Below are 14,788 nucleotides of genomic sequence, written 5' to 3' on the forward strand. Positions count from 1 at the left end.
TTGCTGCCTTCAGATCTTCCTAAGCTCAAACTGGTTTGCAGCAAAGCAATGGGACTAAAGAACTGCCACTACCTCTTTTCAGAGCTTTACCTATTTGTACTCCCTCAGAGAGATTTGAGACTATAAATATTTTTTTACACGTCTTGTTCTTTTTTTACAGTCCTTGCCAATGCTGTACAATATGCTTCCCTTTCTCCCCAAGCTGAACAGAACCCTGAAGCAAATAAAGCAGCCTGCCCTCTTCCCCTCAGGCTAGAGTTCCTCTTATGGACTTTGGGATCTAGCATCCTTTGCCAAATGCAGTGGGTGAAGAAAACTACATGTTGAATGAAGGAAAACTGCATTTTTACTTGTTTACAAAACTATTGCTTCATAGTTAAGTCAAAACCCTAAGAAGCCTGACTACCACAAGTGTGATGGGTGCCTGGGTGGGAGCTTGAGCTGGTTTTGGAAACGCCCCTGTACTACCAGTAAATGTGCACTGTAACCAGCTGCCACTACTGCACATCACCTTTTCTGTGAAGCAAATGAGAGGGCACATCTGCTTTCTCTGTGTTTATTGCATTACACTGAAGCAAACCAGCATGTGGTTATTTGCAGTTATAAGCTGATTATTTCACCAAGTCTAAGGAATACAAAGAAAAGCAACTAAATAGTTCAGGACCCAGTTAGCACTGAAGGGAGGCTCAGGCTGTGTGATTGGACAGGACAAGTCCCATGCCAGGCTAAGCCCCCTGTGCTGCCCATGCAGCGAGGCAGCACTCTCCATCAGCTGGGTGCATTTTGAGTGCACAAGAGCCAGTGAGCTCTACTCTTGCTTCACGTGGCAACACAACCCAAGTAATTTCCTGGGAGTAACATGGTGAAATCCACACCCGGGAGATGTTCATCCCTGCCCAGAGGGGTCCAGTGGTGACTGCACTCAGTGTTGTCATCCCTTGTGCTGAAAGCTGTTCTGAGAAAGCAAGGTTTGGTGACTCTCCTGGCTCATGCGAGATGGGACTTTCCTCATGTCTCTCCCAGATGCTGGTCATTCCCATACACCACTTCCCCCTCGTGGAAGTTCAAACACAAAACAGTATGCATGCCTCTTAAATAATGACCTCTACCAAGATTCTGGAGATGCTTCAAAATGGTCTCCTTCCTGTCATTCATGAGGATGGAGAGGCGGTAGGTGAGCCAAAGAGCTGCTGGTGCTGCTGGAAGGAGCAAGTCTTTTAGGAATAGAAAGCTTAAAATTCTCATCCTAAAGTGCAGTCTTCAAGGACGGTGGCCAGAGGAACCCACCTGAAACACTGAAACTGCAAAGCACATCAGGATTTGTTGGTTTACTTTGATATATCTGGGTTTTGTTTAGCTGTAGAAACTCAGTTTGCTAAGGGAATTATTGACATTGATATCTATGTTGTAGAAGCCTTTTTTCTTGCCCTTTTTATTTTTAAATTTTATTTTTTCCTGCTGTGACTGGGGGCCCAAAAGCAGCAAATCAGTGCTGGCAAGTTGTTTGAAGAGCCTGGAGAGTGTACATCCTCACCAACCCTCCTCTTTGTAGATATTGTTCAGGTGGGTGCAGATTTCATTGGTCACCTTCTCAAAGGAAGCTTTGCTGTCTCTGCCAAATTTCTCCTCCATCAATTGTAAGATAATGTCACAGATAACCTAAACAAGGAGAAGGGAAGAAACAAGCAGTGTGAACTTTTCTCCACATTAGAGGCATAAAGAACTTACATATTTTTAGTTGGGATTCTTGGAGGGCAGAAAGGGGTACAGGAACAATTCACAGCACATGACCGGCAGAGCTTGTAACAGGGCATGGAAAATAAGGTACATTATAGAATTCCCAAAAAGTGTTGCTGGTGTTTTTAACTACCCTGTATCTAGTTAATGGTGACTGCACCTATCACTTAAGGATGGCTGTATAGGACTGATGTGCTTCATCCATCCACTGCAATCCTTCTCCAGGCAAGGGACTGTCCCAAGTATTTAGAGGCCATGATGAGCCCCCTTGTTGGACATCTGTGGAATATATGGCTTGGGGGGTAAGTTTTTCCCTGATCTTTCCTGCTCGTTAGCTATCCAGCACCCTGTAGCAGAGTTCTTGCAGTCACTAGGTAGGTGGTATACTTTGAAATGCCATCTCTTTTCCTGTGCAGCGTTTATTGTTTTGTGTGCATCTTTACCCTGAAAAAGTATTTTCAGCCAGAAATTATAACTTATTTTCCCACTCATTAAAAACTGGGCCCACTGCTTTTGAAATCACCTTCATTTGGAAATAATCTTTGCCAGAAGGTGCCTCTTTTTGCTGTGTAAGGCAGACAAAATAGTTATAAATGCACTCTGCTCGTGACCTTAGGTGGATCTGGGCAAATAATTTGATCCTGTATTTATTATTTCAGTTTGTTTAATGATGACAATGCTGTTGTCATTGTTGGTCAGTAACAGGTGGTTTAATTGTCCTAGAAAAGCCCAGCTCCTCTTACAAAATAGAAAATGCATCAGGGACTGAAGTCCAGTGTTAAACTGCTTTTCCGTATCTTGTTATTAAATGGCAGGTGGGGGAATTGTATTGCACTGAGAAAACCCTCCACAGCTCATGGGCAGCTGTGCAGTTCCCACCTGAGTACCACATCACCTGCCCACACCACAACTGCTGCCCAGCCATCTTCCCCACCAATGCCGGATCTCTCACTCCTGCCATCTTCCACCATCAACCATCTCACCTTCCATCATGTTCATTCTCTGAGGCGTGTATATGTATTCCTAGGTACAAAGCCTATGTTCCTCAGTTCTACCCCTCAAAGGGGAAAATATGTCCTTGTCACAATTACACCCTTTGGAAAGAGGGCTGCTCACTCACCCTAAAGTTTTTGGGGTCAATCTTCAGCTGGGTGGCATGTTTCTTGCCTAGTGGGGTCACTATCCCAAGAAAAGCCTCAGAGTTGTCCAGGTGTTGCACCATGTCATTGATGGCACTGAAAACCTTCTTGCCATGGCACCTGACTTGATCTGACTGTTTCATCTCGTTGGCAGAGTCCATGCCTTTGAAATGTGTGAAGTAGGACTTGGTGTCTGGGTGCTCGGTAAACATCCTGTTGAGGAATGAGAGACATCCTGACTTAAGGACCAAAGTATCAACGCAGACACGACCACACATTCCAGGCCTTGCCTTATGCATTTATGTCCATTTTCCCCTTCTCTTTATTAGAACAGACAGTTCTGCATTCCCTGTTACTTTCTCCTTTGCCTTTGCACCTGTGCATAACCCCTGTGCACATAGCAGCCAGTCCTCTCTCCCTTGCCTCTCCCCAGGGTATTTCTTTTGCACATTCCACAAAAAAAACCTATAATGAACTCATTCCACTGCTTCTAAAGTTAATATATTCTGTGTTAACTCTGTGGTACTTTCACATAGAAGCGGGAGCACGTTCACATGGGGTGACTGTGACAGTTTAATATTCCCAAAGATGTTCTTTGGGACAGCAGATACGACCACTGTGATACTGGTGGGTGTTTTCATAGAGAAACCCTACCATTGGTTTTGTTAATTAAACCCTTCCTATAGTCCACTGCAAAGCTTTCATACTGCCTGTGATGGATTGTTGTTTGAGTATGGGGCACTCATTCCGTTTATGCAAAAGTAACAATTCAGTGTGTTTGAAATTACCTTTCATCAATTACAGTTATCTTGGTCAAACTCTTTGTTAAAAAGCAGTTTATTCTACTGGATAAACTGGTTATCCACCTGAAATATCCATAGCAAATTCCACATTGCATTTTTGAGAGTCACAAAATGGTTGGGCTTGAAGGAACCTCTGGAGGTCATCTGGGTCAACACCACTGGTCAAGCCAGTTGCCCAGGACCATGGCCAGATGGCTTTTGAGTATCTCCATGAATAGAGACTCAGCAACTTCTTTGGGCAACTTGTGCCAGTGCTCAGTAGCACTCAGAAGTAAAAAAAGCGTTTCCTGATGTTCAAGGGAACATCCTGTGTTTCAGTTTGGGCCCACTGACTCTAGTCCTGTCTCATGGTACCACTGAGACAAGCCTGGCGCTGCCCTCTTTGCAGTCTCCCTTCAGGTTTTTATGTACACTTTGATGAGATTTCCTTGAGCTTTCTCTTCTCCAGGCTGAACAGTCATAGCTTTCTCTGCCTTTCTTTATTGGAGAGATAGTACAGTCCCCTCATCATTTTCCTGGTCCTTTGTTGGACTCCTTCCAGTATGGCCATGTCTCTCTTGTCCTGGGAAGCCCTGGAACTTCTCCACAGGCAGGTCTGTAGCTGTAGGACACTAAAACAAAACCTTCTAGAGTAAATTACCGCAGGGAGGCAAGCTACTGGATGCTACTAACATTTTATGGCTGCATTTCTGACCCTAATTGTGCTCAGGCTGTGTAGCCTGTAGAAGGAAAGAACACCATGTAAGGCTTCGTGAGGGTAATCCAGGCACGAGGTGTGATATACAAGAAAGCTGGAGGGGGAGGGGTAATGGTCTGATAACCAGAAATAGTATTCGAACTGATCTCTGCTTATGGAGATGATGTAAGTCCCAGATGAGAGTGGAATATGTGAAAGGTGAACAGAAGAGAGGGAAACAGGATGGAAACTAGGAGAGGAAAGTCCCCAGAATGGGTATAATACAGTGGAACAGATGGACTGAGGCTGAAGGAGAATCAGAAGTGAAATACTGAGTTTAAAAGAAGTATTAAAAGAGTTTAGAGGTAAAGAGGAAGAGGGAAATAAGGCCCATGTTTTGTTCCCATTCTTTCATACCACACTTTCTTTTCTTTACCTTACGTGGGTAAAGATATTGTTCTTGTCTCTTCTTCTTTTCCCACCCACTTACCCCTTTCTTTTTATTTTTCCTTGTGTGGATTGCTCCTCTTCCTAGCAAGGGCTGCATGAAAATCAAGACACGCTCCTAGGCAGCAAATCCATCCTTGCTGTTCCTCCTTCACCCCTCCAGGGCAGCAGTTGGATGGGTTCTTTCCTTACCTGATCAACACAGCTGTCCCATTGTCCTCAGCATCCACATATATCTTCTCCCAGGCGCCACGGGCACTTTGCACCTCTGCTTCAGAGAGCGACATGGTGGAGGAGATGTTGGCAATGGATGGTGCAGCAGGAGGGAGAAGGACAGGGAGGTCCTGGCAGGGTCTTTCTGCTCCAGTTCTCTCCTCAGGGCTCTCTAAATACTGCCCTGGGGATTTAAGAGATCTTGAAGGGTCTCTTTGTCTCTGTTCCCCTCAGTCACATTTCTGCAGGTTTTAGAGCTACTTAATCACTTTTAATCAGGAAAGAAACCAACCACATGAGGAGGAAGACTAGCCCTGTAGTCGTAGGTCAGGTGCCAAAGCAAAGGTCTCACTGTCTGAGGAGAGAAGGGAATAAAGGCAGTTTTCAGCAGGGAAAAAACCAATCAGTTCTCTTCCCCTCTGGCCCCTGCAAAAGCCAGTGCTTGGCTCCTCCTTCCTGAAGGTGATCCTTGCCCGAGCACTAATTTTCCTGGTTTTCTCCCAGCTGCTGTGCTGAAGGCACTGTGGTGCCTTGCCATCCCCTCTCCCTGGCACTCTGGTCTTTCAGTCAAAGATCTTGTTTCTAGCTCCAGCACCTTCTTCAGTCCTGCCTTCACACCACGGTCACTGCTTTCCCCGCAGTCCTCTAGTTTAACAGGGGCCCACCCCACAGTTGCTCCCAGCCTTGGTCCCATGAAGCTGGCAGGCTTCGCCAGCCGAAAGTGACGGCATTGCCGGGATGGTGATGGCAGCGTGGCAGCATCCATGGCCATAATGCCCTGCAAAGCCACTTCATTTCAGCACTGGAGGTAAATAGTGCAGTACAGCCAGGCCAGGAGCACAGGCATCTCACTTTCCTAATCCTCTTGCCTTGTAGCTGGGATCTCTGTCCTATCTCTGAACCCTTGCTGCCTGGGAGAGAGATAAAGGGGTGGAAGAAGGGCCAGGGTGGAGCTGCAGGCAGCATCTCTGAACTTCTTATAGTCACAGTCACTTGGAACTAGAGGCAAAAAGTTTTTGTGGATTATCCATGCAGTGCCTGTGCTTAACCTCTGGCAGGAATGTTCTGGTTAAGTCCAGGGCACACACACCAAGTAAGGGCTAAGGGGCTTGAGAAACTGCTCCTGAATGCTGAGGGCAGACAAAACCTCATATTGTTTGGGATGGTTTAGAGGAGGGAAGGAACAGGTGTGAGGGGAAAATATGCAGCATGTCAAGAAAAACCAGCCTGATACCCCGGGGCAGAAGGAAAGTGCTGGCTGCAAATTCACAGAGACCAACTGATCTTGGTGGGGTTGTGTCCCACTGCTGCAGAGGGAGGCCTCAAATGACTTCACTGAAATCTGTCCCCTCTTGCCTCCCTCTCCCTTTTTTTACCACAAAACAAAGAAAGAGCAGTCTGATAGAAACCTGCAAAGCAGTTGTGGGTGCCCCATCCCTGGAAGAGTTCAAGGCCAGGCTGGAGAGGGCTTTGAGCTACTTGGTCTAGTAGAAGGTGTCCCTGCCCATTGGCAGAAGGGCTGGAACTGGATGATCTTTAAAGTCCCTTCCAATCCAAAACATTCTATGATTCCCTAGGAGACTTCTCTGCTCTCCCTCATTCTCCTTTGGAACATTGCAGTATGAACATGCTCCATTCCTTGATATAGTCAGACATCCTGTCATGGGCCAAAAAATACCTATTTTGAGGTTGAGAAATTTCAATCTAATTAATTTATTGCCAAGTAACAAACCAACTAACCAACACTTCCCCCTGTCCTGTTTCCCCACCCCATGCTGCAGGTTACAACCAGACCCTTTGGTGAGACCATGGGTGGTGCAGAAGCTGGGGTTGGTGCATGGGGTCCCTTGCTTTTTCTGCTCCTTGTGTCCTACTCAATTGCTCCAGCATGGGCTCTTCCACTGGTCATCATCCCATTGGATGCTGTACCTGCTCTGGACTTCTCTCTCCCTTTTCAGTATTCCTTGCCCTTTCTTAAACATGTTTCCATGGAGGCACCCTAATCTTGCTTGGTTGGTCCAGTTCTGGGGCGCAATGGGTCAGGTTTTTTTGGGACCAAGCCAGGTGTCAGCAGCACAGGGCAATCCCTGACCAGACAAAGCAATGACATCTTCCTTCAAGCATGTCACCATGCTCTCTGTGACATGCTTTTCTATTCTTCCATCTTCTGGTGTTACTGTTATGGAAAATTATCTTCTATTTTCTCCTTGCATGATTTGTCAAGTCCTTGTAAGATGAACACCATAATCCCTCATAAAATGTTGACATCACTAACAGGGCTATACACATCTAGGCTACATCTCAGCAATCTCTAGAAATTGAAACAAAAAAGCTCCAGAAACCTATTTATTTTGGCCTGGAAATGGAAGAGGTATGAAAAATGTGCTGTTTAATCATGAAGTCATTGGTGACACCTCCCCACACGTGGTCAAGAGGATGAGTGCTTGGTTTATTTCTTTTTCTTCTGCCGTGGTTTATTATGCCAAAGGAAGCAAATCATCCCAATCACGATTTCTATTGCATGAAGAGAGATATTTTCTAATATGGGGTGAAGCTCCTCAGGATGTTATCCCTAAGAAGAAAATCTGGTGTGCAAAAGCAAATCAACACATTGAGTCAAGACATGATTTTATTACAAATCTGAAGAATAGGGTGCCAGGTGAGGCCAGGACTTTTCCAGCCTTTTGCAAAACAAGCAGAGTCCTTTTTACAAAAAGGTAACCAAAAAAGAATCATACAGAAACAGGAGATTGGTCACTCATGCTTGTGTAGCACAATTTTTAATCTGCATGTGCTGATCTTAATCCAGTTCATTATCCTATCATTTCCACATACAAATTCCCCTGGGAATGTGTTCTTTAACATCATAATCATCCAAGGTAACTTGAAGTTGTCTTTACATCTTGTCACATGTTGCTAAGTTATTGTTGAATCTTATTTTGTTAAACCTCAGTTGCAGTTTCTGCTTGAATCTATTTGAACCATTACTTGTCAAGGACAAAAGGATTTACAGCATTCTGTTCCTGGGGTCTCTTCACGGTTCCATTGCTCCAGCATCCCATGGTCATGGTTTCAAGACTAACTTATAGTTACTGTGAACTTTTTGTGAATCTTTAATTTTCTCTGACATCAAGCAGGTGGGGTCAGGCCAGGGAGCCAGATGGCGCTGGGAAATCTGGAGCAGAAAGTATAGCCATGGTGTTTGGGCTGTGGCCAAGCTGTTCCTTTCTCTATCCCCAGCTAGGGGAGAAGAGGATGTGCCTCCCACTTCGCTGCCAGGAAATGGTGTCAGCACTGCATACTGGGGGTTGCTTTCTCTCGGTTTCCAAGAAATTACATGCTTTAGGCAGAAGATTTAGGCAAGATCCAGCCACAGAAATGGCACCTTCTATTCACCCAGCCATTTAGGATCCAGCAGCCATCACACCTCTAGGGCTCATCAATGTCCTACTTACAGCCACTGCAAACCTCACTGTCTTTTCTTATCCTTGAAACTTGGGGATCTGTGATTCTGTGATTTTTAGCATAAACAACCCACACTATTTATTGTTCAATGGGGTTAATCCCCAGTTCAGCACGCACACCCGTTTCAGAGGATGGCTGTCAGGGGCTCAGCAGCTGTAACTCTTATCTTCCCAACACCCGTGGTAGTGTCAGGCTGAGGGTAGAGCCCCCTATATTGCCAGGTTTCAGGGATGTTTAGCGCGAGACCTTGACATGCAGTGCTGCTTTCACAGTAAGGACAAACACCTGCATCTGCTCATGCTCAGTGTCTGAGGTTATCAACATAATCAGTTCATCAAAACAAACAAAACTAGGAGCTGCAGTCACAACTGTTGATGTCAATGTCTGGATTCCAAAGCCCACCTAGCACATGGGTGGGAAAGGCTTTCCCTGCTGCCACTTTCCCAGAGCGTACTTCTCTCTCCCATTCCAGGGCATTGGTGGGCTCAGGTGGAGCTATGTCGGGCTTTCCACTGGTGAAAATACCAAATGCAAAGGGTAAGAAAAAAGCAGGACTGCTCAGCTTCTTAGGACCTAGTCCCCAGAATGGCCCTTACAAAGTGTACAGAGTGGTACCCCTGACATGGTAGAAATGCACACAGGTGTCGGCTATGAATATTTGTATTGCATGCATAACATTTTAAAGGTGAAAGCAAAGGTAGTAATTCGAAAATCATTCCACTTTTATTTATCATAAGGCAAAACATATATGCAGATTAGTATGAATGCTGCTCTCATGATTAACAACATTCAGTACATGGCCAGCAGTGACTCTAACATGATCATTCAACTAATAAGGATGACAGTGCTGAGTTTTCTTGTACTGTATCCAGCTAACCAAAAATTTGCATTGGTGGAAGCTGGTGTTCAGCAGAGAAACTTTACATCCTTAGTGAAGGGGAAGAAACCCAACTGCACAAACCCCAGCCCACCCCTTACCCCCTGAACCACCAGTGTTTTATCAGTGTCTGGACGCAAACCACACATCAGCATAAGGGTCGCTACGAAGAAAGTTAAGTACACCTCAGCCAGACACACCACACTGCTGGACTGCATCCTTTTCTTGGACAAATTTAGGCCCATGAAGTCTACACTGTGCTGAACTTTTGCACAGGTGCTGCAGGCAGGAGGAAAGAAGTCAGCTTTTAGACATATAGAAAATATCAGAGAGTACCCAAAGCTGGACAGAGTCATCAGGCAGCAAGCATATGCACTATTCATATCTGTAAAGTTACAATCTGGCATTCATATCTACCCAATTAATGAGATCAAACCACCCAATCATTTAATGGAAGCAACACTCCTACAGGTTTTGGACACAAGCCCCTAGACTGGTTCACTCAACTCTCTCATCTGGGACACTGGAGCTTTAATTACACATAGATTATATAAATTATATTCTGAAGAAAACAAATACACTGAATGTCAGCCCCAGCAGAATTACACCTGGACTCCAGATATAGTGACCTGATGTCAGAGAAAGAGAAGACATAGTTGCAAGAAGACATCAGGCTAAAATAAACAGCTATGGGGTGCTTTATGTGGAAGTTAGACACCAGTCCAGAGGCTTTGCATCAAACACTTGTAGGTCAAGATGACTGTGTTGGTGGTATGGACTATTGTGTACAGAGATGCAAGCTAGAAGGACATGATATAAAGAAGCAGAAAAACTGGTTGCCAGATACAAGAGAAAATGAGGCGTTTGACTGAAAGGGTGGTTGGTGAGGAATGGAAGGAACCAGAGAATCAGACTAGTACTTTTCCTGTGTAAATAGAAAGTTGCATGAGGAACTTATTGGTACAATTGTATCCTCTATTGTAGAAGTCATAGAACTGTTAAAATCATAACGGTTGGAAAAGACATCTAAAATCTGTTCAAAATGAGGAGTATTTGTAAGATAAAAAATTCATTATAACTGTTTGACTTTTTTGGGAAGTAACATCGGTACATGTGGCTTTAAATTCCGTGAGCCCAAATTTAATCTCCATCTTCAGCCTGCAATGTCTCCCCAGCCACGTGTCTGGTGATGGCACTACACAGAAGCCAAGCTGTTCCATCCCTTCCTCATCTACGTACCAAGGATTCTGGGTTTTTGTACAATAGAAAGCAAAGACTAGCTTTGTTTGATCTGGTTCTATTGGATAGAAATCACAATGCAACTTCATGTGTATTCACTGACTCCCCAATTTCCACCAGTTTCTGGAAGAGAACTGTGCAATATAGTCACCAGTTTTTGAGACCTTCTGTTTACAGGCATCATGGAGAGCAGCATTCAATTTCTGAGATACTTCTAAGCCATATGTCCTACAGCTGGTTCTTGAGGTAATGATGTGTGGATTAACTCCAAATAAAACAGCCCCTTTTGCAATGGCTGCCTGGGCCCCCAAGGGACAAAGGATGTGACACTTGCTGCTAAAGGCCTAGCTGAATGCCACTCGCAGGATGATGCTGGATGCAAAGCCTCCCCCAAGTAAAATGTACTGGACTTTGTCCATCTCAGGTTTGCAAATGACTTCCCTCAAAGCACAAATGACATGGTTGATACTGTAGTCAAAAAGCTCTTCATTTTCTCATACGTAATCATGATTGTCCCATCAAACCACACAGTTCCTGCTGCTTTTTTGAAGAACTGGGAGATGTCCTTCTTGGACTCTGCCACTCTGGTCAGGTTGTAGTAGCAACATATGTAGACTGCCTCCCTGGTAGCAGAGCATTTCTGTAGGCTGAAGTTGTACATCATATTTTGTAATTTGGTAGGATGGTTCTTTACATATTCATCCCATATGCCATCATCAAATATTTCCTTGAGGAAATTGGTGAAGTTTTCACCCACTCTGTTGCCTCCCCATCCAACTCCAGTTGTTTTGTGTAGCTCAGGTAATCTCATGTACTGTGATGTCTACTGTGCCACACACACACACACACACAGACAGAGACTCAAATTAATTGTGCTGTTTGCTTTAAAGTACATGATTTTCCACAGAATTTAGTCTTATCTTCTAAACTCCTGATTCACAGATATGCTTTTCTGCTGCTTTCTTTCCTCATCCTCACTCTTCTGCTATTGCCTGTACATCTCTAGATTTCTTAAATTTATGCACTTTTGTTTAAAAGCCTGGTCTCCTGAGGCTCCTACAGTTATTTCTGATAAGAGCTGGATGCTCTGACTTGCTCACTGAACAAGCTGATCTTCTGTCTGATCACAAACTGAGCCTGGCCTCCTCACACAGGTGGTTGACTCCTGAGCAGTGGTGAGAAAACTCTCAGGAACCTGTGGTCCTCTTGATGCCTTTTCGGTATTTGTTCACAACCGCCAGACTGCTCTTGGCAGAAAATTCACATCACAACAAAAAATCTCAGGAATCTAAGGAAATTACTGAAAAGCACTTATCAAAGATTCTTAATGATTTACTCTCCAGTAAATAAATGGTAGCTCATCTCTTTGGTCACTTCACTGGGGACTAACTACAGCTGCTTCTGGAGAGGAGGCTGTGAGCTCAGGCTACACAAGAGCACGTGGTGCATGCCAGTGGCTGATGCTGGGACACCGTGCTGGCTGATCTGGTGGGAGCACAGGACCTCATGTTGTGATTGTCTGGCCTGAAGAGCACTGCACTGTGAGACACAATCCTCCTAGTTCTCTCCTCCTATTTTTCTGCCTGCTCACAGGATCTCATTAGGTGAGAAATAAACATTAAAAAAAAACATGACAAACAGTAGTGGAGTCCAAGCTCTGGGACCTTTGGCCATATTGTGAAATAGCCATGCACCACGCCCAGCAAAGATGGTACCTGTTAAAAAGGGAAAACTTTACCTCCACAGTCAACGACAATATACTGGATCCCAGGGGAGTCTTCAAACTTCTTGCCAGTGCTGTCTGCCATAAACCCTCCCTGTGGAAGCTGCTTGCACCACTGCTATGCAGCTCCTGGCTCCAAGGCAATGATCAGGTTCCTAGGGAGCATGTCAGAGATAATTCCTGCCTAAAATCACAGAAGAGAGAAATTACATTTGTACCATCTTTTCTACAACTTCCACAAAAAGAAAGAACTACCATAGTTGGGTTTTCATACCTTTTAAAATATTGCAGACTCAGATGAGTAATGCATTAATATTTCGGTTTTCCAGGCTGTAGAAGGTAAATGACAGGTAAGTTGTCCAGTACAGGCAAGTAGAAGTTTCAGCATGACGCTGAGCCAACTGCCATGTGATTATACACATGGCAAGTATAATACTACACATATGGCAAGCTGCCATGTTCTATTTGTTACCTGCTTAGAAAATTTTTAGTCTAATTTTTTTTTTTGTAGCTCCCTGAGTCTGTCTGGTCCTATGCTGTGCATCAGTTTTCTCTCTGAAGCTCATCACTTCTGCATCTCCTCATGTGTGTCCTTTCCTCTGATTTTTGTCTCCTTAATAACATTTTTGCTAGGCTAAAATACTCACGTTGCAAGGCCTTATATTTCAAAGACTGATTTAAAAATCTTCAGAAGGCTAAAAGGCCTAGGGTGCAGTAGTCCTGAAACAGTAAACAAACTGCTTAAATCGGAGGATTTTCAACCTCTCACTACAAACCAGGTACTTCCTCCATTAGCAACAAAGATCCACAGATTGCCAATGTGCAGTGTCTCTGTGCATCAAATTCCCCTATTGCCAGACTCTCACATATCCTGGTGCAAAGGACAACATCTAGCCTGTTGCAGACAGGTGGAGATATTAAAAAAGGAAGTCCTTATAAAATATGTTTTAGGCCCTGCTACAAGCTACTTCTAGTAGCTTGTAAGTTCCCATAAAGAAAAATTATAAGAATGAATGCAACAACCTATTCTCAGAGAGGAAAAATAAGTTTGCACCTGCATAAACAATGAATCTGTCCCATGAGAATCAGTGAAGAAAATACGTAAACACATCTAGAGAGAGAAAATTTGGTAGACATATACAATAGCCCTTACCAACCAATGAACTGAATTTTACTGTATTGCTGACCAATTAGGTTTAACACAGTGCTTTCTAATATTTCCTATAAATATGAGCTTTGTGAACAAAGAATTTGTATTTCTGCATGAGAAAACTGAGTCCCGTCAGCTTATTTATTCCAACATTAGCCTATGATCCAACACAACTTGTTTTCCCTGTTCTTGATGTTTGAGGGTAAGGCAATATTTTAAATCACTTGCTGTACCACATACCATCTCAAGGCTAATATGACGTCCTGATGTCCTTTGCATAATTTCGTAAGAAATATCTTAACAGTGAATTGGTGTGAGATGGGGAAATGGTCTCCTCTGTTGTGACTTCCCTGTCATGGGGTCTCAGCAGATGGAGGAGACATGCTTAAGGAATCTGCCTCTGGGCAGGCCTGAAAGTTTTCCAGCACACTGGGATAAGGAGCCCTTTGTAGAGAACCCTACACTTAGGGAGATCTCTTTGCTGCTACTTACACCTTTCCCCCTCTCCCAGCCACAAGGAGGGAAGCAGAGGCTCGGGCCCTTCATGGAACAAATATCTGACTTCACATCCACAGCTCAGAGAAGGAAGAATGAAGAACTTGTGAAAATTGAGCTACAGCTTGTGTCTAACAGGAAGAGCAAAACAATCAGAAACCCAGAGTGAGGAAGATCCTGAGGTTTAAACCCCTCTTTTCCCACAACAGTATGACTCATGCCTCCTAATCAGCCTCCCACAGAGGGAAGGTGGGAGCCTGCAGAGGGAAGGGAGCTTCACTGAAGGAATGTCTGAGCAGACCTGGATTTCTTTGCCTGGACAGAAGAGGACTTCAGACATCACAGGTGGAAGAGAGGGTGGGTGGCAGCTACACATGCACTCTTCAGCTTCAGGTGCAAGAACTAGGCTGATGGAAGCAAAACGAACAGGAGGATGTGGCTCACCACAGAGTAGAAAGTGGAGGTACTGCCTGAAGGTACCATGGCTGCACAAACAGCACTAAGGTTGGTGGGGTGTCTGAAAGTGACCTCCATAGGGGTCCTTGCAGGTTACTGCCTAGGTGACCCTCTAGTCTGGAACCACTTGGGCTGCTCTTAAAGTCAAAAGAATTTGCTCGAACAGGTGTTGCCTCTTGGTTTTGCAACAGCAAAACAAATGTCACACATTACCCATCCCATCGCTTCAGTTTGATCAAGTACCTCAACAGCTGCAGAAAGGCAATGCAAAAACAGGGCTGTATTTTGTGTACCTTCATTTATAGCACTGCAGTCATGTGCCAGCCTGGAGCTGGATCAAGCACCAGTGCCAGGGACCTGGCACCACA

The 14,788-nt window shown here is 44.5% G+C and overlaps 1 protein-coding gene and 1 pseudogene across 1 annotated transcript; both read right to left on the reverse strand.

Annotated features, from left to right (window-relative positions):
• Nucleotides 1-578: 578 nt before the first annotated feature.
• Nucleotides 579-5,195, reverse strand: LOC136290242 (cytoglobin-like). Its single transcript, XM_066184617.1, has 3 exons — nucleotides 4,995-5,195; nucleotides 2,858-3,089; nucleotides 579-1,659 (listed from the first exon to the last, which is right to left on the reverse strand). The coding sequence occupies exons 1-3, from the start codon at nucleotides 5,087-5,089 to the stop codon at nucleotides 1,531-1,533; spliced, it is 456 nt and encodes a 151-aa protein (XP_066040714.1). The 5' UTR covers nucleotides 5,090-5,195; the 3' UTR covers nucleotides 579-1,530.
• Nucleotides 5,196-10,394: 5,199 nt separating this feature from the next.
• On the reverse strand, nucleotides 10,395-14,642 carry LOC136290333 (heat shock 70 kDa protein 12A-like; annotated as a pseudogene).
• Between the last annotated feature and the right edge of the window lie 146 nt (nucleotides 14,643-14,788).

The sequence above is a fragment of the Chamaea fasciata genome, unplaced genomic scaffold, assembly GCF_029207755.1.
Source record: "Chamaea fasciata isolate MVZ Bird 193981 ecotype frontalis unplaced genomic scaffold, bChaFas1.0.hap1 SCAF_5, whole genome shotgun sequence".
NCBI classification, from domain to species: domain Eukaryota; kingdom Metazoa; phylum Chordata; class Aves; order Passeriformes; family Sylviidae; genus Chamaea; species Chamaea fasciata.

What these genes read in the sequence shown, in the direction of transcription:
- LOC136290242 (XM_066184617.1), bottom strand. Translation starts at nt 5,089, where the DNA reads ATGTCGCTCTCTGAAGCAGAGGTGCAAAGTGCCCGTGGCGCCTGGGAG. An exon ending in GGGACAGCTGTGTTGATCAG is followed by an intron (nt 3,090 to 4,994) that starts GTAAGGAAAGAA and finishes ATTCCTCAACAG; the next exon opens with GATGTTTACCGAGCACCCAG. An exon ending in TTGACCCCAAAAACTTTAGG is followed by an intron (nt 1,660 to 2,857) that starts GTGAGTGAGCAG and finishes CTCCTTGTTTAG; the next exon opens with GTTATCTGTGACATTATCTT.